The sequence below is a fragment of the Paroedura picta genome, chromosome 5 (assembly GCF_049243985.1).
Source record: "Paroedura picta isolate Pp20150507F chromosome 5, Ppicta_v3.0, whole genome shotgun sequence".
Classification (NCBI taxonomy): domain Eukaryota; kingdom Metazoa; phylum Chordata; class Lepidosauria; order Squamata; family Gekkonidae; genus Paroedura; species Paroedura picta.
Genome location: NC_135373.1, coordinates 20,407,397 through 20,432,567, shown reverse-complemented (window position 1 = coordinate 20,432,567; position 25,171 = coordinate 20,407,397). Strand labels below are relative to the sequence as shown.

The 25,171-nt window shown below is 45.1% G+C and overlaps 2 protein-coding genes across 3 annotated transcripts; both read left to right on the top strand.

Moving 5' to 3' along the window:
* The first annotated feature begins 1,061 nt into the window (after positions 1-1,061).
* Positions 1,062-6,279, top strand: LOC143837252 (interferon-inducible GTPase 5-like). The gene is made up of 3 exons (XM_077336864.1): positions 1,062-1,261; positions 2,060-2,762; positions 4,867-6,279. Exons 2-3 carry the CDS (start codon positions 2,080-2,082, stop codon positions 6,083-6,085), a joined length of 1,902 nt encoding a protein of 633 aa, XP_077192979.1. The 5' UTR covers positions 1,062-1,261; positions 2,060-2,079; the 3' UTR covers positions 6,086-6,279.
* A 4,197-nt stretch (positions 6,280-10,476) lies between these two features.
* Positions 10,477-21,167, top strand: LOC143837251 (interferon-inducible GTPase 5-like). 2 transcript variants are annotated; one of them, XM_077336862.1, is made up of 4 exons: positions 10,477-10,637; positions 12,004-12,111; positions 17,465-18,121; positions 19,465-21,167. In XM_077336862.1, the coding sequence occupies exons 3-4, from the start codon at positions 17,478-17,480 to the stop codon at positions 20,681-20,683; spliced, it is 1,863 nt and encodes a 620-aa protein (XP_077192977.1). In that variant the 5' UTR covers positions 10,477-10,637; positions 12,004-12,111; positions 17,465-17,477; the 3' UTR covers positions 20,684-21,167. The 2 variants fall into 2 exon arrangements, with proteins under 2 accessions (XP_077192977.1, XP_077192976.1); XM_077336861.1 differs by lacking the exon at positions 12,004-12,111.
* The last annotated feature ends 4,004 nt before the right edge of the window (positions 21,168-25,171 follow it).

The following is a 25,171-nucleotide window of genomic DNA, read 5'->3' as shown; positions in this document are numbered from 1 at the left end:
GAATTACCAGTCTCCAGACACCGGTTTTCCTGGAGGAAATAGCTTAGGAGGGTTGGCTTTATGGCGTTATACCCCACTGATGTTCTCAAGCCGCATCCTCCCCAATCCAATTACTTACCTCAGCTTGTCCATCCCTCCCCATGACTGGGAGCAGGAGAAGCTACACATCACGTCTTCAGGGTTTCTCTGCTCAGTGGGGCTGCAAAGGAGAACAGCTCACCCATTGACGTCTCCACCCAAACTGGCAGTGGTGCAGAAGGCAACAATTTGTGAGCTGATACTAATTGCCATTGCCGATGAGCAGGTGGTGGCTGGATGTGTCTGGGATCAGAACTGATTTCCAGGCAACAAAGATCAGTTCCCGTGGGGAAAATGGAGGCTTTGGGGGGTGGGAATCTATGGCATTACACCCCCTTGAGGTCCCGCTACTCCCTAAACGCCACACTCTTCAGAGTTCAGACCCTGTCCCCAAATCTCGAGGTATTTCACAACCCAAGTGAAGAGGACTGTGAGCCTCTGAAGCAAGTTAGCAAGGTGTGGCTTTGCTTGCCCCGGGCCTAAGGTGGCCAACCTCCAGGTGATGGCTGGAAATCTGGGTTTATAATTCATCTGCAGGTGACAGAGGCTGGTTTCCCTGGAGAAAACTGTCACCTTGGAAGGTGCACTCTATGGCATTATTCCCTTTTGAAGTCCCTCTCGCCATTTCATCTTGGTTTTATGAGGAAGGATATTTTTATATGTACTGGTTTTTATATTGTTTTTATTGGATTATATTTTGGCTTTTTATGGAGGGATGTAACCTGCCTCAAGCCTTTGGGGGGGGCGGGTAATAAATAAAACAATATTAATAATTAATAAACAATAAATAATAATTAATAATTAATAATTAATAATATACCCTTCAGGCTCCATCCATAATATCTCCAGGTCTTTCTCAACTCAGAGCTTGTAACCAGTAGTCTTCTGGGCAGCCTCTCCTCCCCCCGGGAATTTCCCTGCAAGTTAAATGGCCTTTCCTTCCCTGCAGGGTTTAATTTTCAGCAGGAAGAACAAAAGAAGGGTGTGGAGCTGAAACGCCCAACAGATTTCCTTCTGCTGCCCGGCTGACTCTGGCTGTTCTTTCTCTTAAAAGGCAGCAAAGACCACAGAAGCATTTTACGGGGCAGAGGACTCTCTCTCCAGTACCAAGCCTCTGTCCACCCTGTGAGTTTACAGGCTCTGCCAATTCGTCAAGCTCTCCAAGAAACTTTGATTAGGAACGGTAAGCCAGGCTCCCTTTGCGGTTCATCCTCCTCTCCGCTTCTCGTGTCTTTCTGTGGCTGCTCATTTGTGATCAAAACTATTTCACATAGTAAGTTTTCTTTTCTTTTTAAAAGGTGGCTGCAAAGCCTGATTTCACTGAGGGCTGCAAGGTCAAAGAAACAAGCAGTGTCTTTTGAAACAATGAATTCTTTTGGATTGATAAATCCAGTGGCAGAACAGCCCTGCAGTGAGATTCACAGCCAGTCTGTCTGTTGTGTCCAGGATTCAGTTTCAACAATGTGGTGTAATTTTAGTGTGTTTCTTACTATTACTTACTGTTTGTGGTTCATGAACTAGACATGCCATGAACCATGAACAGAACTGAAGCCCTTTCTCCCAGTTTGTGCCCATGCCTAACCATGTCTGGTTAGAAATGCTTAGAAATGAAACACGGAACGACCAAAAACAACGGCTTTTCAGTAGGGTATTTCTGGGTATCTGTGCCCATTAGTGTTGATGCACACTTGAGGCAGGAACTTTCTGTTCTAATTTGTTTTTCAAACAGTTACAATATACCAAAAGATCACCAATTGTTTTGCGCTTACAGAATGATGTCTTATAGTAAGATTGCCTTCTGTTAAACTGCTTTGGGTGCAAGTTTCTTTCAGAAAAGTAGGGTAGACATACTGTGAATAAGAAATGGTACAGGCTTAATGCATTTGATAAAGGTCTGTTGTTCTACTCAGGGAGCCTAACCGAGTGACGGGAGCATCATGTAGAGGCGTTAACGATCATGATATTTGTATTTATTTTTCAGGTGTACCTTGTAGACGAGCCATGGGTGGGGAAAGTTCAACACCACTGGTAAGAAGTGAACCTGAAGAGAGGTCTGCCAGGGAAGAAGGAAACCTCTCACTTCTGACTGGATCAGGAAAAGCCACTCTTGACATTGCCATCACAGGGGTAACAGGTGCTGGCAAATCATCCCTTGTCAACGCCCTACGGGGAGTATCCGATTTTGATGAGGCAGCAGCCATAACTGACGTGATAGAAGTAAAAGCAGAGCCAATGTGTTATCCACACCCCATCATTCCAAATGTAACAATATGGGACCTACCTGGTACTGGGACATCTGATTTCAAAGCCAAGGAGTACCTAGAAAGAGTAAATTTCAGCCAATATGATTTCTTCATAATTGTCGCTTCGGAACGCTTCACTGTCTATGACATCCAGCTGTCCCATGCAATTCAGAGAATGAAGAAGCAGTTCTACTACGTGAGGACCAAAATGGACATCAGCATTAGCAATGAAAAACTAAATCCCGCCTTCAATGAAAAAGCAGCCATTCAACAAGTCAGAAAATATTGTTTTGGTAGTTTGGTGGAGGCTGGTATTCCTTCTCCGCAGATTTTCCTTGTCTCCAGTTGGTTTCAGAAAAAATACGATTTCCCCCACCTGCAAAAGACCTTACAGAATGAATACAAGACTCTGAGGAGATGTACCTTAAGACCAACTGACAAGTATGCTGGGTTAAACCCTTGATTTGATTTTCTGTGAACAAAAAGTGTGTCTAAAAATTGTAGTCCTGGTACAGGATTGTGGCAGGCAACAACATGAATCAGTATTAACTACAAACACAATACCTTTATTGGCATAATGCAGGTTAGCAAGACAAGCAGAGATAGTTAAAACACATCAGTCAGTTTGAATTTAAAAACTGAAGATAGAAATTCTGCCATAATAAAAGTTGGCAGATCTCTTGAATGGTTTCTCCATTTGGGTAGAAGAGGTATAATATTCCTTCGCTGGACAATAAACAAGGGACTATCCAGTAAGATATGTTGAATAGTGTCAGGGGAATTTGATTCGCAAAGGCATTGTCTATTTTCGAAAGGAATCTTGACAAATCTCCCTTGTAATACTTTGGATGGAAAGGCGTTGAGCCGAGCAGGTGAAAATGCCCTGCTATAAAGGGGATTGGCCAAGTTATAGAAATAAGCTGGCATGATCCCATGCTTCACTTGGAGACCAAGAGCATGGGTAGAACAAGTTGCCGGAACGGTTGGATGGATTTTTTGAAATTCCTGACCAAGAAGCCTTTGTTTAATTTGGCACATAACGGAATACTCCTTCAGAGATAAGATGTAATCGTAGTAGAATTAACTATTTTTCTATCTTTATCCCAATTTAGAAAGCTGCACAATACTTTTAAACATAATAAAATATATCCTATATATATATAAAGTATATATAAATGAACTAAATGAATTTAAGCTCTACTCCCATATGGCAAAATAAATGCACTATTTCACTTACTGTTTCCTCACCAGTGATACTTACGATTGCTGATTGGTGAAATGGCCATTGGTGGAGAGAACAGTGATGACTCTCTTTTCCAGGGTGTGGCTCCAATCCCCACTAGGGACACATTTTAGAGTTAGAAAGGACTTAAGGCAAGAGTTCCAGTTGCTGAATCTCATATCCTTATAGAGCAGAAAACTGACCAACAAATTTTCAAGTTTATCTTGGGACACATTTCAGCATTATACCGAACACGTCAAATCTCTGTAGATGTACCATCTGTATCTGTACATCTATATTTATATCTATCTATATCTATACATAGAAATAAAACAGTAAGAGGGTTCTGGGAGGAGTTGGCACTCATAGCCAACCAGTCAGGTACGTTGTTCCAGCTTTCCCATCCCTGATTGGCCATCCGTCCAACAAAGGGGCAATCGGGAAGGGTGTCTCGCTCCTGGCTACATCCCCCTCCAGCTTCTCCCATATGGAAGAAGTGCCAGCTGGTGAGTGGGAGCTGGAGGGAGGGTGTGGGGCCTGGGATTGTGAGCCATGTGGAAGTGGGGATGGGGAGGGAGGGAGCCCCCCGCCACTGCTTACTCCTGCCCTGAGCAGCCCTGGCCGTGGCCTTGCCAGGCATCGGTGGTGCTGCGGGGTTGAGCCAATCCCAGCCAGTGGTCCTGCCATCCCGTGCAGCTCCGGCTGCGTCCTTGCCAGTCTGTGGCGGGGCTGTCCAGGGCAGCCAGGGGAGGCATAGAGTCCCCTCAGCACTTCCCACTGCTGCTCCAAAATGCTCACCAAGCACTTCGCGCTGCCACCCTGAAAACGTCCACTGAAGCCTCAGTGAGTCTTTTTGGTGTGGCAGGGGGAGGAGTGGAGTCCCCACCAGCGCTTCTTCCGCCCCCCCCCCATAAATGCCATCCAAAAGCCTCTCCAGGCATTGGCTGGCCTCTCGGAGGGGGGGGGGGCTCTAGCACCTGTTGTATTTTGAAACACAACAGGCTTCTTTGCTAGTAAATCTATAAAACCTATTCTATTTTGAAGGGCACCTGGCAGTTGCATTGGATAGTTCTCCTAGTAAAATTCCTACTTAGGTGGCTTTTCTAATAAATGCTGACGGCTGCGGTTATTGTTACATTTATTGGTGTTATTATTGACATCTGTCTTGTGCTCCTCCTATTTCAAGTGGTTTCCTGTTCTTTTTAAGGCTGGCATTCTCTTTCTATTTTTTAAAAAAACCTTAATCTGTTTTTGCATAATAGGTGATGGTAGAGCTTTCTTAAAACTTCCTAAATATATTACACCTTTCTTTTTGTTTCTTAGATCAACCAAACCATCCCAAGGAATTGGAATGCATTTCAAACTTCTTCCAAAAACCTTAAAAACAGGCCTTGCAACACTGAAGGATACTCTGATGCACAGAAATCTTGAAGAGGTGACTGAGGAAGTTCGTCAAGAACTGGATGGAATACAAAACATCAGGCTTGACATAGCCATCACAGGGGTCTCAGGGGCTGGCAAATCATCCCTTGTGAATGCCCTGAGGGGCATGACTGATTATGAAGAAGGGGCAGCTGAGGTTGGAATAACGCAAACAACGATGGAGTGTTGTGCCTATCCACATCCCTCATTTCCGAATGTAACTATTTGGGATCTGCCAGGGATTGGGACACCTGAATTTAGGCCACAGAATTACCTAAAGAAGGTCAATTTTACCCAGTATGATTTCTTCATGATTGTCAGCTCAGAACGTTTCACTGAGAATGACGTCCTCCTGGCCCGTGAAATTCAGAACATGAAGAAGAAATTTTACTTTGTGCGCTCCAAAATGGATGCCAGTATAGCTGCTGAAATTAGGAACCCAAACTTCAATCTGGACAGATCCCTTGAGAAGATACGAGAAAATTGTTGTCATGAACTGACAGAGGCAGGAGAATCTAATCCAAGAGTTTTCCTCATCTCTAGGCGAGATTTGAATAGGTTTGATTTCCCGGATCTCCAAGAAACCTTAGAAGATGACCTAGATGAGCTCAAGAGACATGCTCTAATTCTGTCTATGCCACTTTTCTCAAGAAAAATCCTCAAAAAGAAAATGGCTGCTATGGAGTCCCATATATGGAAATTTGCTTTTCTATCCTGTGCAGTCGGGTTAATTCCTGTCCCAGGGCTTTCTACGGCTTGTGATCTTGGTATCCTGGTAATGGCATTGCTGTATTTCTACAAAGTCTTTGGCTTGGATGAAGAGTCCCTTCGCAGAGCTGCCAAAGTATTCGGCAAAGATTACCGAGTGCTGAAATCTGCAATAAAAAAGTCTCCGATGTCCAGCGAGATTACGCCTACACTTGTAGGTAGCCTCTTAGGCCGGTCAGTGCTTTGTGTAAGTCTGGCAGTAATAGAAGTGGTCTTCTATTTTGTACCAGTTTTGGGTTCTCTGTTTGGAGGAAGTAGCTCCTTCGTCACCACATTCTTCATGCTGAAGAGCTTCCTGAAGGACATTGTAGAAGATGCAGAGAGTGTACGGGCAAAAGCTACTGAGCCTTAACCATCATGATGTCCAGGCACCAAGACACCGGTTCAGAAAAAGAGTCACAGGACCAGAACTCAAGAATGAACAAGCAAGGACACTGGATTTGAATTTCAGACTTCAGATCAGAAGCTTATTTTTCTTTTTATTGATAACCAAGATCATTGAACCTTCAGTATGAAATAACAAATAAAATAATTTCTGTCTTGTTAGTTCCAGACCTGAAGCCTCCTTTCCTGTCTTCCTGCTTTTCCAGAGAGCCAGTCAGGGGCTCTGAAGAATGGTAGAGAGCCAGCGTGGTGTAGTGGTTAGGAGTCCGGACTTGTAATCTGGAGAGCCGGGTTTGATTCTCCGCTCCCCCACATGCAGCCAGGTGGGTGACCTTGGGCTCGCCATAGCACTGATAAAGCTGTTCTGACTGAGAAGTAGTATCAGGGCTCTCTCAGCCTCACCCACCTCATAGGGTGTCCGTTGTGGGAAGAGGGAAGGGAAGGCAACTGTAAGCCATGTTGAGACTCCTTCAGGTAGAGAAAAGTGGCATATAAGAACCAACTTTTCTTCTTCTTCTAGTACTCAAATCCTAATTTTTTTAATTTAAAAAATGCCTACTAGTAAATTGTATGTTCTTGTGACCTTACTTTACTTGTTTTCCACAACAACACTTAGTCTGTGACAAGCCTTTTAGCAAAGGTCACCTAGAGCCATGACAAATGTAAGAAATGTTAGGCTTTTATTTCTTTGATTTCTATACCAGTCTTTGCATTTCACTAATAAATCTAACTTGCTATTCAAGTAAAGTGTGTGTTCTTCTGAACGGGCTTGACTTGAGACCCTCTCCTTCCTCACATTTAACGCCTGGGTTCTCCCAACTAAGAAAGGCTTCCAGGATCATTAGGGAAGCAAGTGGTTGAAGATTCAAATCTCACCGAATGGCTTCTCAGTGGGATCTCCCCAGTAATCGATGCCAGTCTGACAGTTCTGTAGCTCAGTAGTTGGAAGCAGGCTTCCGTTTAGGGTGGAATCAGGTAGATTCAGGTCCAGAGGGAAAGCTGAAATGGTTAGATTCCCATCAAATCCTACCTCACACATTAATCCATGCAGAGGAGAGGGGTAAATATTCTTTGGCGAACCTCAGGGGCATGACAGATGTTTCCAGTAATTTACCTGGGGCAGGTATTAGTTTATCTGGCCTGTGATTTCCTCGGATGCTCCTGGCTTAGCAACAACATTGGCAGGGGATGAGGGGTGTGGGTTGGGTTGGGTTGCCAGATCCAGGTTGGGAAACTCCTAGAGATTTGAGGATGGAGACTAGTAACAACAGAAAACTCAATAGAATAAGGTGAAGGTAAAGGTATCCCCTGTGCAAGCACCGGGTCATGTCTGACCCTTGGGGTGACGCCCTCTAGCGTTTTCATGGCAGACTCAATACGGGGTGGTTTGCCAGTGCCTTCCCCAGTCATTACCATTTACCCCCCAGCAAGCTGGGTACTCATTTTACCGACCTTGGAAGGATGGAAGGCTGAGTCAACCTTGAGCCGTCTGCTGGGATCGAACTCCCAGCCTCATGGGTAGAGCTTTCAGACTGCATGTCTGCTGCCTTACCACTCTGCGCCACAAGAGGCTCTACTCAATAGAGTACAATAAGTCAAACCTCGAAAGCATCCATTTTCTCCTGGAGAATGAATCTTTTATCAGGAGGTGAGGTGTAATTCCAGCGGATCCCCAGGTCCCACCTGTAGGCTGGCATCCCTAGGAACCTCCCACCTTACCCACCTAACCCACCTTACAGTCAGATGTATTCTCAAGAACTCCCCTTAAAACCCACTTGGTCACTTCTTGTGGCTTGGATTGCTATGAACTCCTCAGACTTCATGTATGGTCGACCACATGATCCTGGTACACACGGAGACTGAAGAAGGGGCAAGCAGGGCCTTTGTGGCCATCTCCTCTAAGGAAAACAGCCTGAAAAACAAAAACAAAACTTCTGCTTTCCCAGGGAGGTGGAACGGCAGCAGCAGGGTAACAGGGGCAAGAGGATGCATTGAAAACTGCTGGGTTGATCTGGCTTTATTCTCCAGAGGGAAGAAACACAGAAAACCTTAGCTGAGTGGATGCTACTACATCTGCTTGTCTTCCATGGCCATATCCTAATTAGGTACCCACCCATGGATGCTTTAAAAAAATTACAAACATTGAGAGATAGCAGATCCTTCCTTAACTTAGATCACTCACCTGGTTATGCCCCCGCCCTCTCTCTGACTCTCTCTGTTGCAAAATTTGTTCATGGGGAACCAACTCTTGTTTGCAGTAGCAAACCTGCTTACTGGGGTTTTTGGACTTTTTTGCATGGTTCTACTGGGCTTGCCAGATCCCTTGGTTGCCCAGTCTTTATGTGGGATTGCCCAGAAGCTATATGATGAACAGCTGCAATCCCAGGAGATCTCCAGGCACCACCTGAAGATCATATAAAGAAACACCATTGGTTTCTCGCAGAAATACACCCAAAAGCAAACGAAACCAAGAGGCAAAAAGTGGTATCTTCTTGAGATTTATTATCCTAGGTGGTTTAAATAATATTGCAACCGGGTATTCAATCCCGCTTTCTGTTACTTCTTCAGGGCTTGCAATTGTAGTCTTAATATAAAGATTTAACATCACCCATATGGTACCTGGTCCACGTGATGCCATAGCAGGCAGCCTTCTGGTGTCTCCACCTGGTAGGAGATGGGTCCTGTAGCTTGTGTGACCATACGCAGCCAAAGCGGGATGCAAGGACTATGGACACGCATCTCCTTTGTGTCCCCGGTGGCAGCCTTGGCCAACAGGGCTTCTTCAAGGACCATTTTAAAATTGGGATCCTTCTGGGCGAGGACGTAGCACTGCGTGCGTTCCTCTCAGAGTCCACAGAGTAGGCGGTCCCACAGCATTTCTTTGGTGTCGCGGAAATTGCAGAACTGTGATGCACTGTGCAGGGCAGCCATGAACTCAGCCACAATCTTACCTGAATCTGGACACTCCATGCTATTAGGAGTTCGTGTTCTTTGTAAATAATATTCATATGGACTCTCTATGACCTTTTATGCACAGTGGCACAATGCCCCGCTGTTCCCCATGTACGCATGGGGTCAGTGCATGCTGGGTTGCCCTGGGGACAGGAGGGCCGGATTGCTGTCGGCCGAGGTAAGCAAAACAGTGGTGTGTGTGGGGGGGGAAGGATCGCCCCTGCCAGCTCCATGACTCCACAGAGCCCTGAAGGGACACTGCAGGTCGGGGCTGGGAGGACCAAAAGACCCGGTGCCAGTGATTATGCACAGCACCGGTCCGCCTCAGTCTCTGCCGGCCCCCGGAGTACCCAGGAACCTGTGGAAGTTACCGCGTTTCCTTAACGTGGGCCTTCTGTAGCCCTGGGCCGGGATGCGCCTGCACTGGCGGCAGCGGCGAGCATCATCGGGGATTTCCCCCCAAGCGCTGCCACCGCCAGCACGGGCATTATGGCCCGTGCATAATGGGCCTATGTCATGCATTTGTGCAGGACTTGTAAACTGCTGCAAGCATTCTCGGGGCAGAAAAGTGGTTAATAAATAGGACAGTTTTCAGTTGGGAAGCTGCAAGAATGACCCTGGTCATAGGGCCACACCCCCAGCAGAAGTATTAAAAGGGCAATAAAGCTGGGAACAGAGCGTCAGACACCAAATTCTGTTTTGGCACACAAAATACATTTTATATGGGAGCATGTCAGCATAGCCCACAGCTCAATAAACACAGAACCACACATCTAATCTATACCCTTCACCGATTGTAGAAAGTTCTCCCGTTTCCCCCTTTGGTTCGGGTACTCTGGGTTACACTCTGTCCGTCACACCTATTGTTACTTAACCCCCTTTCTTAATATTGGAAGGGGGCAATACATTTCTTAAAAATGGCAAGTTGAGGAGGAGATTCTAATATGTATTTCGTCAGTGTGCATGCCCAAATGGATGTCTATCTCATGATTTTTGTACTACGGTCTGGATTTCCCCTAAAACTCCTTGCATTCCCGGTTCTAACCAGTGTTGGTCAACTGTCTGTTGTACAGGTGGGCTGTGGTTGGATGTTAGCACACCCTGTTTCAGATGTCAGGGGTTGTGTTGTGCAAAGACTGTTCAGGCCCCCCTCTGTGTGCACGGCAGTTAGCTAGGAAGCTAACACTTCAGATTAAATAAGCTCAAATCTTGGTGTTTGTTTGTTGATTCATCTATAAATGCCACAAGCAAAATGGATTTGACATCCTAGGATTCTGATCTGCCCCAGAGGATCAACACTATCTGGAAAAGACTCAAACGGCTGGATTGTTCCTGTAAATCCCTTTCGTTTCCTTTCCAGAGGGGTGGAGCAATGGGAGGGAGTGGAGCTGAAACTCTGAACAAACAGCTTTGTTTTTACTGCCTGGTTGCCTTGGACTGTCCTTTCTCAGAAAAGGCAGTAAAGACCACAGAGGCCTCCCTTTCCAGAAGCAAGCCTCTGCTTGCACTGGGAGTTTAGAGGCTCTGCAGATTCTTCAACCCCTCCAAGCAAACCTTGATCAGGCACGGTAAGCCAGACTCTCTCTTTGCTATTTGTCCACCTCTCTGCTTCTGTGTTTCAATGACTGCTGGTTTGCAATCAGGGCTGACATTGTTTCAAATACTAAGGTTTTTTCCTTCAAAAATAAAGAAGAGTAATTTTTATACCCCACTTTTCTCCACCAGAAGGAGTCCTACAGGGGCTTGCAATTGCCACCCCTTCATTTCCCCACAACAGACAATCTGTGAAGTAAGTGAGAATGAGGGAGCTCTAAGGGAACTGCTCTTTGAGAACTGGCCTAAGTGAACTTTGAGTAGCCCAAGGTCACTGAGCCGGCTGCATGTGGAGGAGTGGGGAATCAAACCCGGCTTGCCAGAATAGAAGCCACTGCTCTTAAATCTGAAAAGTAGAATTCAAATGTTTTTTTCCCATGGATGGAAGCACCAAGATAGGTTTTTGCCCAGCAAGGCTCTGATTGGCTATTGGAGGTTTGAGTGGCTGTGCAGATTTTTTTTTTAATTACTTTATCAGCCACTCCCACCACAGCTCAAACACTGAAGGTAAGCTGCGGCAGCCATTTTGTGACTGCCAATGTGGCTATTTTATGGCAGCCATTTTGTGACTGCCAACGTGGCTATTTTATGGAAGCCATTTTGTGGTTGCACCATCATAATACGTCAGAATTCCGAAAGTTCCCACAAACTCAGAAAGGTTGGGCACTAATGAAGGGTTGGGCACTAAGGAAATCACTAATGGATTTTTTGCTTATCATGAAGATAATATATCTTAGTTTTAACACTTATGCATCACCCTGCTGTCTACTTGTTATTCATGCTAGGCCAACATAGGTCCCATTCCTGCACCATCCCCAAAACCTTTTCTGTCTTTAAGAGGGGAAATATTTGACGGCTGACCCTTGGTGGATTTTATACATCCTTTCATGCAAGTACTCTTTAAGCTAGAGGGGTGCATGATGCATGAATGAATAAATGCTTACAGCCAGGCTTCTCTGTTAATGGAATTTATTAGACAACATGAATACTTCTGCTTAATTCTTCCTGTATGCCAGAGAAATAGTGAGTGTTTCAATAAGTAACTGTAACCAAAAGGAAGTGTATTATTACCAAATTTACCTCAGTCAGAACCAGTAATCATAGATTCATAGAGTTGGAAGAGACCACCAGGTTCATCTAGTCCAACCCCCGTAAAATGCAGGAAATTTGCAGCTACCTGCCCACCCACAGTGACTCCAATCTCATACTTTGATGATGCTCTCCATCTGTTTGTTGTTACAATTAACCCATTGAAGAGAAAAAGAAACCCGTCAGACGTGCATACGTTTAAAAAAATTCTTCATCTAACTGTAATTAAATGTCTTTAATTATTATTCAAAGGAGATGGAACAATTACTCCAAGAGAAGAAAAACTATTCAAGGGAAAACATAAGTCCCACCTTTCCCTCTGGGATTTTGGTGCCTGGGATTTTGGTGAAAGCCTAACAGGTATCACATAGATTTTTCTCATGTTTGACAAGCAAGGATATTGATTGAAAGCAAGAACCCATCCTAAAACTCAATTTTTACAACCACCCTTTATCTGTCCAAAGGGGCAAAAGTCCTATCAGAAAGAAACTTGGTGACTTTGAGCTTCTTATCCTGGAAGTTGTAAATGTAAGAATGAGAATGTGAATGTCTGTATCTACCTTATGGCCCTTTACAGTGTATGTTGGTGAAAAGAATAAATGTAATATACAAGGCTGCTGAATACAGATTCCTAATATTGTCCATGTAGCTCATTCCTATATACTCTTAGAATCATAGAATCATAGAGCTGGAAGGGGCCAAACAGGACATCTAGTCCAACCCCCTGCTCAACGCAGGATCAGCCGTAGGCATCCTAAAGCATCCAAGAAAAGTGTGTATCCAACCTTTGCTTGAAGACTGCCAGTGAGGGGGAGCTCACCACCTCCTTAGGCAGCCTATTCCACTGCTGAATTACTCTCACTGTGAAATTTTTTTTCCTGATATCTAGCCTATATTGTTGTATTTGTAGTTTAAACCCATTACTGCGTGTCCTCTCCTCTGCAGCCAACAGAAACAGCATCCTGCCCTCCTCCAAGTGACAACCTTTCAAATACTTAAAGAGGGCTATCACGTCCCCTCTCAACCTCCTTTTCTCCAGGCTGAACATTCCCAAGTCCCTCAACCTATCTTCATAGGGCTTGGTCCCTTGGCCCCAGATCATCTTCGTCGCTCTCCTCTGTACCCTTTCAATTTTATCTACGTCCTTCTTGAAGTGAGGCCTCCAGAACTGCACACAGTACTCCAGGTGTGGTCTGACCAGTGCCGTATACAATGGGACTATGACATCTTGTGATTTTGATGTGATGCCTCTGTTGATACAGCCCAAAATGGCATTTGCCTTTTTTACCGCTGCATCACACTGCCTGCTCATGTTTAGTTTACAATCCACAAGTACCCCAAGGTCTCGTTCACACACAGTGTTACCTAGAAGCGGATCCCCCATCCAGTAGGCATGCTTTGCATTTTTCTGACCCAGATGCAGAACTTTACACTTACCTTTATTAAATTGCATCTTGTTCTCATTTGCCCATTTTTCCATTGTGTTCAGATCTCGTTGAACTCTGTCTCTATCTTCCGGAGTATTTGCCAGTCCTCCCAATTTGGTGTCATCTGCAAACTAGATGAGTAGTCCCTCCACCCCCTCATCTAGATCATTAATAAATATGTTAAAAAGTACCGGGCCGAGCACCGAGCCCTGAGGTACCCCGCTACTCACCTCTCTCCAGTCTGATGAAACACCAAGTCAATAGGCTTCAACAAATAGGCTTCTTAGAGCTCCTGCAGTGTTTTCGTCGGTGGCAACTGCTTTCCAGGATCTCCATCAATGAAAGATCTTGAATCTTGAATGAAAGAAGCAGTGCCCTTCTGCTTCTTCCTCTTGTCACCCCCTTCAGTGTGAGTGTAATAGCCTTGGGAAAGGCAAAGCTCTGTTACTTGAATGTACTGTGTAGGGCCGTTTACGCACTAGGAACTTCACTGCCCCAGCTCCCATACAGGAGCACAAATCAGGGGCGGATGAGGTGCGCTGGGTACAGGAAGAGGTGGGACAACCTGCCACGACTAAAATTACAGCTTGTAGCCCGACATGAAACCTACAGTGTGTAAACTGTCTAGGCGCAGCTAGCCAGAAGGGGAGATGCACTTAAATGAGCAGAAGGGGAGATCCACTTAAACTATCATATCCATGATAGTTAACTGGGCTCAGGAAAACATATTTTTTCTAAAATGTATTGTATGGAATGACAACATATAATTTACAAGCATGTCAAAGCATTCTCCTTGTCCATAATTCTCTCCTTCTCATAGTAGGCAACTGACAGAGGGTGGAGCAGCAGAGAAAACTAGCCTTCATATGGTAACCTGTCTCCATCATTATGCTGATGTCAGAACTGATGTCAACTGTTTTGGGACAGCAGTGTGACAATTTGGGCAAAACCTCTATGGTATATTTGGCTTCTACCACAGAGTTTTTGCCCGAATACCAGTGTTGCCCCCAATGCCCTGGAAGTGATGATATTACTTCCAGGACATGTGGGAAGGTGATATGCTGTATCTCTCTCTTTTTCTGGGTTAATTCCCTTGGCTGGCCATCTTACTGGCTGTGGGGAGGTGGGAGTCTGGGGTGGAGTGGGAGACCCCTGCCTTCATCATGGGATCTGGCGGCCTTATTTCATTGCTCTCCTCCCATTCTGGTCTTCATCAGAAGAGGCGGCGGGTGTGCTTGCCCGCCTGCAGGGAAGCCGCAGTGGGTGTTCTTGGCAGCTCGTGGGGAAGCTGTGGCGGCAGCGGGGGGGCCTTTCAAAGTCTGTTCTTATGAATGGGCTTTGTGCCTAGTAATATAATATTCTTATTAGCACGAACCAAAATTAAGCTTGCCCACCTGTGGGGAAGCTGCGAACTCACGGGGGGGGGGAGGGGACCAGGGATGGCTTCCTCGTGGCCTGCCAAGCACACCCGCCGCCACTTTAAGGCGGCGGGTGTGCTTGCCCGCAGGCTGGGAAGCCACGGGGTCACTGGGGAGGAGGGGCCGGGAAGGGCTTCTCTGTGAGCTGGCAAGCACAACCGCTGCCTTAAAGAGGCAGCGGGTATGCTTGGCAGCCTGTGGGGAAGCTGTGGGGTCACGGGGGGTTGGCACGGATTGCTTCGGCAGTGCTTCGCATGCCATGTTGATGCGGCTGCGGTGGCGGCGGGGGGCCCTTTTAAAGCCCGTTCTTGTGGCTAGTAATATAATGTTCTTATTAGCACCAACCAAAATTAAACTTGATTTCAGAGTACATTGAATTCATTTTCAAGTTGGGTGTGGGGAAGAATTATAAAGGGCAAATATTGTGTCTCAAAATGTTATGCTAACCTTTTAGCAGTCTCCTCGCAATTCCCATGGAATAGTAAAATCATTGGAAGAATCCAAACTCTCGGCCTCGATCCGAACCATCTAATAGAACTTGGCCTTAAAACAGCCAAAGCTGTCGTATGGCAACATCTTATTGATATAGATTCTCAGTAGGAATTCTCAATTCTATAGCACTCTGAAAGGATGGTCAGGCTCCATATCTCATAAACACCTCAATAGTAAAATACCGTTGGGACTTCTCAAGAGCACGTTTTAACTCATTCCCTTCAGCTTCCCTCGAGGGCAGGTTTCTCAATCGTCCACTGGAGTTTATGCCCCTGTGATAATGCCCGACCTGAGACAATTTCACATATCTTACTATATTGTCCTTTTTATGAAAGCATCTGAAAATATCTAATCCCACCTTTACTATCCCACTACACTAGACATTCATCTTTATCATCCCACAATAGTGACACTCTAGTTAAATTTTTGCTAAGGGATAAAGGCCCACTTATTTCTAACATGGTAGCAAAATTCCTTTACATCTCTACTAGAATTAGATCAAAAAGAATGTCTGAACGATAGTAATGGATAGGCCATCTTATCACTTGGGTTAATGGACTGTTCAAGAAGATGTATTGATTCCTTGTCCCTGCAGTTAACTTCCTTGAGGTTTCTTCCCCCTTCTTCTTTATATGTTATAACCCTTTCCCCCCACCTAGAATAACATATTATTTGTTTCCAACAACAGCATTGTTTTTAGCATTGTTTTATTCTTAATATATTTATGTAGCAATACTCTTGTATTTTTTTTCAAAACACATATCGATTAACTTTTATAATTGATGGCAGTTTCTATAGATGTATTATTTATATGGGTCAATTGACCGAATAAACATACTGCAACGGAGAGACCCATCCAGCTGCCTGGGGTGTTTGAGCTGTCGTTTGATCGTTTGATCGTTAACACGCTGCCTCAGAGTGAAAAAAAAATCCCCCCCTCTCACGGGCCCGATTTTCGGCTGAATGGAATGTGTGAAATGTGTGTGTGAAATGTGTGTGCTTAGTGACTGAAGGGGAGGGACTGAAGCCGGGAAGCCTCTGTTTGAGCTGTCATTTGATCGTGGCCACGCTGCCTCCGAGTGGGAAAAAAAAATCCCCCCCTCCCCCCCCCTCACGGGCGCGATTTTCAGCCGAAACAGTGTGAAAAATAAAGGGAAAATACATCAGCAAACGGGCTTCTGCGGGCTTCTTGTGCTTAGTGACTGTAAACAGCTCTGAGGAGGGACTGCAGCCTGGGAAGCCTCACTGGCTAAACGGAGGCTCGCCGGTGCTTTGATCTCCACTCGCTCGGGGAAAAAAAATGGCGATCGCTTCGCCGGAAGTTTGGAGGACAGGCTCAGGAGGAGGGACTTTGAAGAAACCGCAACAATGTTAACGCACAGGTCTTTATCGCTATTGTTGCAGATTGGTTGCAGGAGTGTATCGCTTTCCGGAGGGTGAATCCACTTTTTGGGATTCCCCTGAAAGCGCTACAACGAAGCGCTTTTTGCGGGTCGGTTTCAGGAGTGTTGCAGATTGTCTATGACGTCGTGGGTTATTCCAAATTAGTAGCGTTTTCAATTAGCAACCATTGTGCTATTTTGAAGCTGTGCGAAATGGCCCTGATTCTTTTCTGCTGGACTTCTATTGCCATGGCTTTTGGGAGAGATTGTTTCACCCCCTTCCCTGGAAACAATGGAGTGTGGGTATCTTCTTGGGGGAGCAGTAATTGATACCCTGTAAATCTAAAAACGGAGAGCAGGTAGAAGAAAGTCAGCAAGGGGAGTCTCATATACTGATGGAGGCAGGATTATATCGCTTCACAAACCACAGGAACTACACTAGTTTGTTTAAACCCTAAATATTCATGAAAGTTTGTGGTTGATGAACTGGACACACCATGAACTATGAACTGAAGCACTTTCTCCCAGTTTGTGCCCATCCCTAGCCATATCTGGGTTACCTTTGCCCTTGGAATTTAAATAAGGGATGACCAAAGATATGACCTTTTCAGTAGTGGAACCAGGTAGTTGGTAGTTGATAGCAGGTTGTCTGCCTCTGTTAGTGTTCCTACACACTAGGGGGAAGGAACTTTCCTCCTGTATTTGAACCAAGTTTAGTGGAGTTTTTAAGCTCCAATTCGTTTTTAACCAGCTACAATTTCTTGTCCTTCTAAAAAGTTGTTTTATAGGAAGATTGTCTCCTGGTAAGCTGCTTTGGATGCAAGTTTCTTTTAGAGAAATTGGATATACTTTTATAAATGAAAATTGTCAAGATCTGTATCTAATGAGGGTTTTTCCTCCCTCTAATGAGTGTAATCCAGATAGTGAGAGTAAAATGTGATGGGAGCATTATATACAGGAGTTAAGAATCACAATATTTGTATTTATTTTTCAGGTGAAAAAGCACCATGGGTGGGCAAAGTTCGACACCAGTGGTGAGGAGTGAACCTGAAAAGAAGCCAGGAAAAGCCACTCTTGACATTGCCATCACAGGGGTCTCAGGTGCTGGCAAATCATCCCTTGTCAATGCCCTGCGGGGTCTATGTGATTTTCATGAGGCAGCAGCCATACCTGACGTGATAGAAGGAACAACAGAGCCTGTGGGTTATCCCCACCCCACCATTCCAGATGTAATAATATGGGACCTCCCAGGAATTGGGACCCCTAAATTTAAAGCCGAGCAGTACCTAGAAAGGGTAAATTACAGCCAATATGATTTCTTCCTAATCATCGCTTCAAATCGCTTCACTGTCTATGACATCCAGCTGTCCCATGCAATTAAGAAACTGAAGAAGCAGTTCTACTTTGTGTGGTCTAAAATGGACACCAGCATTAGCAATGAAAAACTGAATCCAGCTTTCAATGAGGAAACAGCCCTTCAACAAGTCAGGAAATACTGTGTTGATAACTTGGTGGAGGCTGGCATTTCTTCTCCAAAGATTTTCCTCATCTCCAGTTGGTATCCAGAAAAGTACGATTTCCCCCTCCTGCAAAGAACCTTAGAGAATGAAATGGAAGCTTTAAGGAAACATATGTTAAGACCGGCTGAAAAGTACGTTGTTTCATGAATCTTTTATTTGATTTTCTTTGCGTTTGAACAAAAGTGTGCTTAAAAATGCAGACCTCCCCACATGTCCCCCAAAGAGCCTTAAGATCAAGTAGTCAGAACCTACTCAGGGAGCCCGGCCCCAAAGAAATAAAATTGAGTGGGTTATGCATTCACAGTTTTTAATCGTCAGATCTCTGACACTGTTAAATCTCCCCTATTTAAAATGCCCCTTCCAAAAACACAGTTTTTTTTGGGGGGGGGGGTTTACCTACCATAGTAGATCCAACTCATGGATTCTGCACTTGAGAGCGCTTTCCAAAAGTGGGAGAGTACTTCATCCACTGTTGTCAGAGCTCATTGGTAGGCTGTGGTCAGCAGCGAAGTCACCTGACTGACACATGCTGCTGGCAGAGCCTCATGGGAATCGTAGTTCATGGGCTTTCCATTCAGGCATTGATGTAAACAGCTCAGGGGAGGAGTCAAAAAACACAATATGTTTATGCATGCCAGAAACAACGTCCCTGGGAGCAGCTTACAAGGACTGCCACCCCCTCCCGCCACTGCCTACTGCCTGCTGCTATCACCCACTGCTGCTTCTGGCGTCCGTCACCTTCCCCTGCAGGTACAGGCTGGGCCCACCTTGGCCTTCTCTGTAGGGAAAGGGGCTTCCCCAGGCAGACCCAGCTTGTACCTGCAGGGGAAGGTGACGGACGCCAGAAGCAGCAGTGGGCAGCGGCAGCAGGCAGCACCGGCAGGTGGCTAGCAGCAGGGGACTTATCGCAATTATTATTATTATTATTATTATTAGATTTATAGCCCGCCACTCCCACAATGGCTGCCTCCATACCACCCGGACAATTGTGTGCTTGCTTGCGCGCCAACCCTGCCACCACTGCTGGGGTCACCATGGTTGAGAACCGCTGGGCTAGACCCTTCTCGGTCCTGGCCCCCATCTGGTGGAACCAGCTCCCAGAGGAGTTCAGAGCCTTGCCCGAACTTCCACAATTTGGCAGGACCTGCAAAAGGGAGCTCCTTCACTAGGCATTTCCTTGAGGCCGACCATCTCAGAACATCTGCTGGACCCCCCCTCAGATGCCCTTCCATGACTGAACCATTTGATCTGCCCAGGGATATGTCAGTGTTGTTATTCAGTGTTGTGTTGCGATTGTTATGCGAGAAATTGTTGTGATGTTCATTGAAATTTGTAGAGTGTTATAGATTGTAATAAGGTTGCATGTGATATTATGTAACGTTCCATGTAAGCTGCCCAGAGCAGCAAAGAATGGGCAGTATAAAAAATCCAAATAAGTAAATAAATAAATAAACATTTCTTTTTGTTTTCTTAGATCAACCAAACTATCCAAAGGAAGTGAAATACTTTTCATCCTCTTTCAAAAGGCTTTAAAAATTGACCTTGCCAAACTCAAGGATGCCCTGATGAATAGAACTGTTGAAGAGGTGGCTGAGGAAATGCAACAAGAATTGAATGAATTACAAAACGTCAGGCTTGACATAGCCATCACAGGGGTCTCAGGGGCTGGCAAATCATCCCTTGTGAATGCCCTGAGGGGCATGACTGATTATGAAGAAGGTGCAGCTGAGGTTGGAATAACGCAAACAACGATGGAGTGTTGTGCCTATCCACATCCCTTATTTCCGAATGTAACTATCTGGGATCTGCCAGGAATTGGGACACCTGAATTTAGACCAGAGGATTACCTAAAGAAGGTCGGTTTTAACCGGTATGATTTCTTTATGATTGTGGGTTCAGAACGTTTCACAGAAAATGACGTCCTCCTGGCCCATGAAATTCAGAAAATGAAGAAGAAATTCTACTTTGTGCGCTCCAAAATGGATGACAGTATAGCTGCTGAAAGCAGGGACCCAAACTTTAATCTGGACAAATCCATTCAGAAGATACGTAAAGCTTGTTGTTATGAACTGACAGAGGCAGGAGAATCTGATCCAAGAGTTTTCCTAATCTCCAGGCGAGATTTGAGTAAATTTGATTTCTCAGATCTGCAAGAAACCTTAGAAAACGACCTGGATGACCTCAAGAGACATGCCTTAATTCTGTCTATGCCACTTTTCTCAAGAAAAATCCTCAAAAAGAAAATGGCTGCTATGGAGGCTCTTATATGGAAACTTGCTTTTGTATCCTGTGCTATTGGAGTGGTTCCTGTTCCAGGACTTTCTTTGGCTTGTGATCTTGGCATCTTGGTAGGAGCATTGCTGTATTTCTACAAAGCTTTCGGCTTGGATGAGGAGTCCCTGCACAGAGTTGCCAAAGTATTTGGCAAAGATTACCGGGTGCTGAAATCTGCTATTAAAAAGTCTCCAATGTCCAGTGAGATTACATCCAAATTTATAATTGGCCTCTTAGCCCGGTCATTGGTTTGGGCAACCCTGACGTTAACAGAACTTGTCTTGGATTTTGTACCTGTATTGGGCTCTCTGTTTGGAGGAGTTAGTTCCTTCGTTACCACATTCTTCATGCTGAGGAGCTTTCTGAAGGACATTGTAGAAGATGCGGAGAACGTTCGGAGAAAAGCTACTGAGCCTTGACTGTCATGATGCCCTGGCCAAGGACCCAAGTCACGAACTGGTAAAAAATCCCAGGTGCAAAATGCATGTTATTATTCACGGGACCAGAACTCAAAAATGAGCAAACAAGGAAACTGGATTTGAATTTTAGATTTGAAGCTTATTTTTTTCAATGGATTCCCAAGATCATTACAGTATGAAAAACAAACAAAAAAATCTGCTTAGATAGTTCCGGATTTGACTCCGCCTTTCTCCCTCCCTGCTGGTCCAAAGACCTCTGAAGAATCGCCAACTCAAATCAGAATTTTCTTTAAAAAATGTATACCAGCTAATAATCCGTTCTTGTGATCTCACCTTGCTTACTTGGCATAGCAGCTCTTAGACTGTGACAAGCCTTTTATAATTGGTAGTCCATTTGGTTGGAAATGTAACCAATTTTGGTCTTTGAATTCTTTGATTTCCTTTCCAGTATTTGCATTTCATGAATAAATCTTACTCAAGTAAAGTGTGTGTTCTTCTAAGGAGATTTGATTTAAAACCATCTCCTGCCCCCACATTAACACCTGAGTTCCCCCAGCCAAGAAAGGCTTCCAGAGCCCTTATTAAAGGGGATGGTTGAAGACTCAAATCTCACAGAGTGGCTTCTCAGTTGCTTCTCTCCTCAGTCTCACTGTTCTGTAGCTCACTAGGTGGAAGAAAGCTTTAGTCTGGGGGTAGACTTAGGTCCAGAGGTAAAACTGAAAGAGTTAGATACCCATCAAATCCCATGTCACCAATCAATCCATGGCACGCTGGGGGAAGGAGAGGGGTAAAGATTCTTTGGATAACCCCAACATGACAAATGTTCCACTAATTTACCTGGGGCAGACATTAGTCATCTGGCCAGAAATTTCTGGGATGCTCTGCGTTCACTCCTTGGGAACAAGTATTATTATTGTTATTAATTTTCGTAATATCACCACTACAATCGTCTTTTGCCAGTCTCTGACTGAGACTCTAGGCAGATTACAAAATATTACAAATTCAGTCAAATGGCACAGATCTTGGATTTATAAAAATGCCAGTGCAGTGGAGAAAGATTAAACAGCAGAAAAAAAATGCAAGTAAAGACTTAAAAAACCCATCTTATGTAAAACCAAAAACAAACAAAAGAATACAGCAGATTTAAGCAAAGGTCTACCTAAGGCAAACTTTCTCAACTAGGGTTTCCTGAAGCCATAGGTTTCTTGACAGTCCTGGAAGGGTTTGCTGATTGGGTGGGAGTTAATTAATTATTAATATATTTTTTTAACATTTGTAAAGCATTTATGCGGTGCAGTGACCATATATGGTCATGTTGACCTGCCGCTGCCAATGGCAAATGATAGTGCTGGTGGGGATGGGAAGAAGAGGGGCCCTGGGGTGGATATGTACAGAGCCATGCTTCTCAATTATATTCAGTATGATTGAGCCACTTCTTGAAGCTTGAAGAATGTTTCAGGGGTTTCTCAGCAGTAAAGAAGTTGAGAAATGCTCACCTAAGGGGGCATATGGATGATACACGGACATGAAACGGTTTGGGGTTGCTAGGTCCCCTCTCGTGACTATTTGGGGGCTGCCAGGTCCTGGAGATTTGGGGATGGAGTCAGGGGAGGGCAGGGGACTCATTAGGGTGCAATTTGTTTTGTAATTCCAGGGGATTACCGGGACTCAACTGGAAACTGACATTGTTGGTGTGAGGATCTTCATTTACCAAGAAAAACAAACTCCTGACTTGAAGCTAAAAATTTCATTTATTGAGTAGGAAAGCACACTTGGCAAAGAAGAAACAAAGTTCCATGTATTGTTTATGTTCCATGTGAACTGCCCTGAGGCTCAGGGGAGGGCAATATATAAATGAAAGAAAGAAAGAAAGAACTAAAGAAAGAAAGAAAGAAAGAGGAAAGAAAGAAAGAAAGACATAACTGTATATGATCATATTCTTAAAATTAATTAACACCCATGTAATCGGAGAAACCCTTCCAGGGTTGTCAGGTAACCCCAGGGTTTCATGAAACTCTGGTTGACTGTTGAGCCAGTTTGGTGTAGTGGTGTAGGAGTGCGGACTTCTAATCTGGCATGCTCGGTTCGATTCTGCGCTCCCCCACATGCAACCAGCTGGGTGACCTTGGGCTTGCAGGGCACTGATAAAACTGTTCTGACCGGGCAGTGATATCAGCGCTCTCTCAGCCTCACCCACCCCACAGGGTCTCTGTTGTGGGGAGAGGAATGGGAAGGCGACTGTAAGCCGCTTTGAGCCTCCTTTGGGTAGGGAAAAGCGGCATATAAGAACCAACTCTTCTTCTTCTTCTTCTTCTTCTTCTTCTTCTTCTTCTTCTTCTTCTTCTTCTTCTTCTTCTTCTTCTTCTTCTTCTTCTTCTCTTCTTCTTCTTCTTCTTCTTCTTCTTCTTCTTCTTCTTCTTCTTCTTCTTCTTCTTCTTCTTCTTCTTCTTCTTCTTCTTCTTCTTCTTCTTCTACACACTGGAGGTTTCATACCAGGCTGCAGGCTGAAGTTTTAGTCATGGCAGGTTGCCCTACCTCTTCCTGCACCCACACAGGGGAGCATTTGGCCTGGTCATCTCATCCGCCCCCAATTTGTGCTCCTGTATGGGAGCTGGGGCAGTGAAGTTCCCAGTGCGTAAACGGTCGTTGAGAAAACCTGCTCTAGGACATCAGTTCAGGCCTTCTGGGACTTATTGCTGCAGAAGAACAAGGAGGTACTTGTTTGCTCATGCCTCTGTTGGGTTTCTGGGTGCAACAAAGAAAGTTAACTGGGTTTGAGAAGGGCCATGGCCTTTTTGGCCCTGTTCCCGGCCTGGTGGGACACTGTCCCTGGGGTGATAGAGGCCATGAAGGATCTGAAGCAGTTCTGCCAAGCCTGTATGATAGAACTGTTCTGCCAGGCCTATGGTTGAGGCCTTGGAAACATCTGATTTCAGCTGCCCCCCTCCCTATATCCATCAAGTCAACTCTGTTAGGAATATTTTTTTAAATATATACATACATACTGGCCCCCTTGGACAAACTGGCCCCCTTTCCAGACAAACTGTGACATCAATATGGAGCAAACAACCTTGTCTCTTTTTTATACCTTGGCACTTTTCCGAGATATATTTTAATGTATTTTCAATTGTAAATTATTATTAGGATTTCATTTTTATTTTGTAAAATACTATCACTTATATGGAATCTGTATATCATGCATTTGTGCAGGGCTTGTAAACTGCTGCAAGCAGCCTTGGAGCAGAAAAGTGGTTAATAGACTAAATTAGTAAATACTAAAAGGATGGTTTTCAGTTGGGGAGCTGCAAACCAGGGGTATTCTTGTTAAGAATGACCCTGGCCGTAGGGCCACGACCCTAGCTGAAGTATTCAACTCTGATGAAACTGGAAACAGAGAGTCAGACACCAAATTCTCTTTTGGCATACAAAATGCATTTTATATGGAAGCATGTCAGCATAGCCGACAGCTCGATAAGCACAGAATCACACATCTAATTTATACCCTACTCCAGGAGTAATCAAACTGCAGCCCTCCAGATGTCCACGGACTACAATTCTGGCAGGGGCCCATGGGAATTGTAGTTCATGGACATCAGGAGTTTGACTACCCCTGCCCTACACCGACTGCAGAAAGTTCTTCCATTCTCCCTTTTGGTTCGGGTACTCTGGGTTACACTCTTTCTGTCACGCCTATTCTTATTTAACCCCCTTTCTTGATACTGGGAGGGGGGAGGGGCAGTACATTGCTTAAAAATGGCAAGTTGAGGAGGAGATTCTAATAAGCATTTCGTCAGTGTGCACACCCAAATGGATGTCCATCTGATGATCTTTGTACTGCGGTCTGGAGTTCCTCCGAGACTCCTTGCATTCCCGGTTCTAACCAGCCTTGGTCAACTGTCTGGGGCTGGATGTCAGCACACCCTGTGTCAGGGATCAGGCCAAGCCCTGTCAGCGAAGTCCGTGATAAATTAACATCCAGGATTCCCAGGCAGTTGAAATCCAAAGTATCCCCCTGTGCAAGCACCGAGTCATGCCTGACCCTTGGGGTGACGCCCTCCAGCGTTTTCATGGCAGACTCAATACGGGGTGGTTTGCCAGTGCCTTCCCCAGTCATTACCGTTTACCCCCCAGCAAACTCATTTTACCGACCTCGGAAGGATGGAAAGCTGAGTCAACCTTGAGCCGGCTGCTGGGATCGAACTCCCAGCCTCGTGGGCAGAGCTTTCAGACTGCATGTCTGCTGCCTTACCAATCTGCGCCACAAGAGGCTTGTGAAATCCAAAGTAGCTTTATTAAACAGACAACACGAAGGACACGAGGAAAGGTCTTGGCAGATACCAAGGCAGAATAGACATTAGGTGATTCTTATAGAGGTGATCCAATAGGGGAGGGGTGGGTTAAGGTTTAGACGGGAGAGCATGAGATACCAAGAGGTGCAAAGTTTCCCAGCTAAGTCAGATGGCTCCCCTTTGATCGGAACAGTTACAT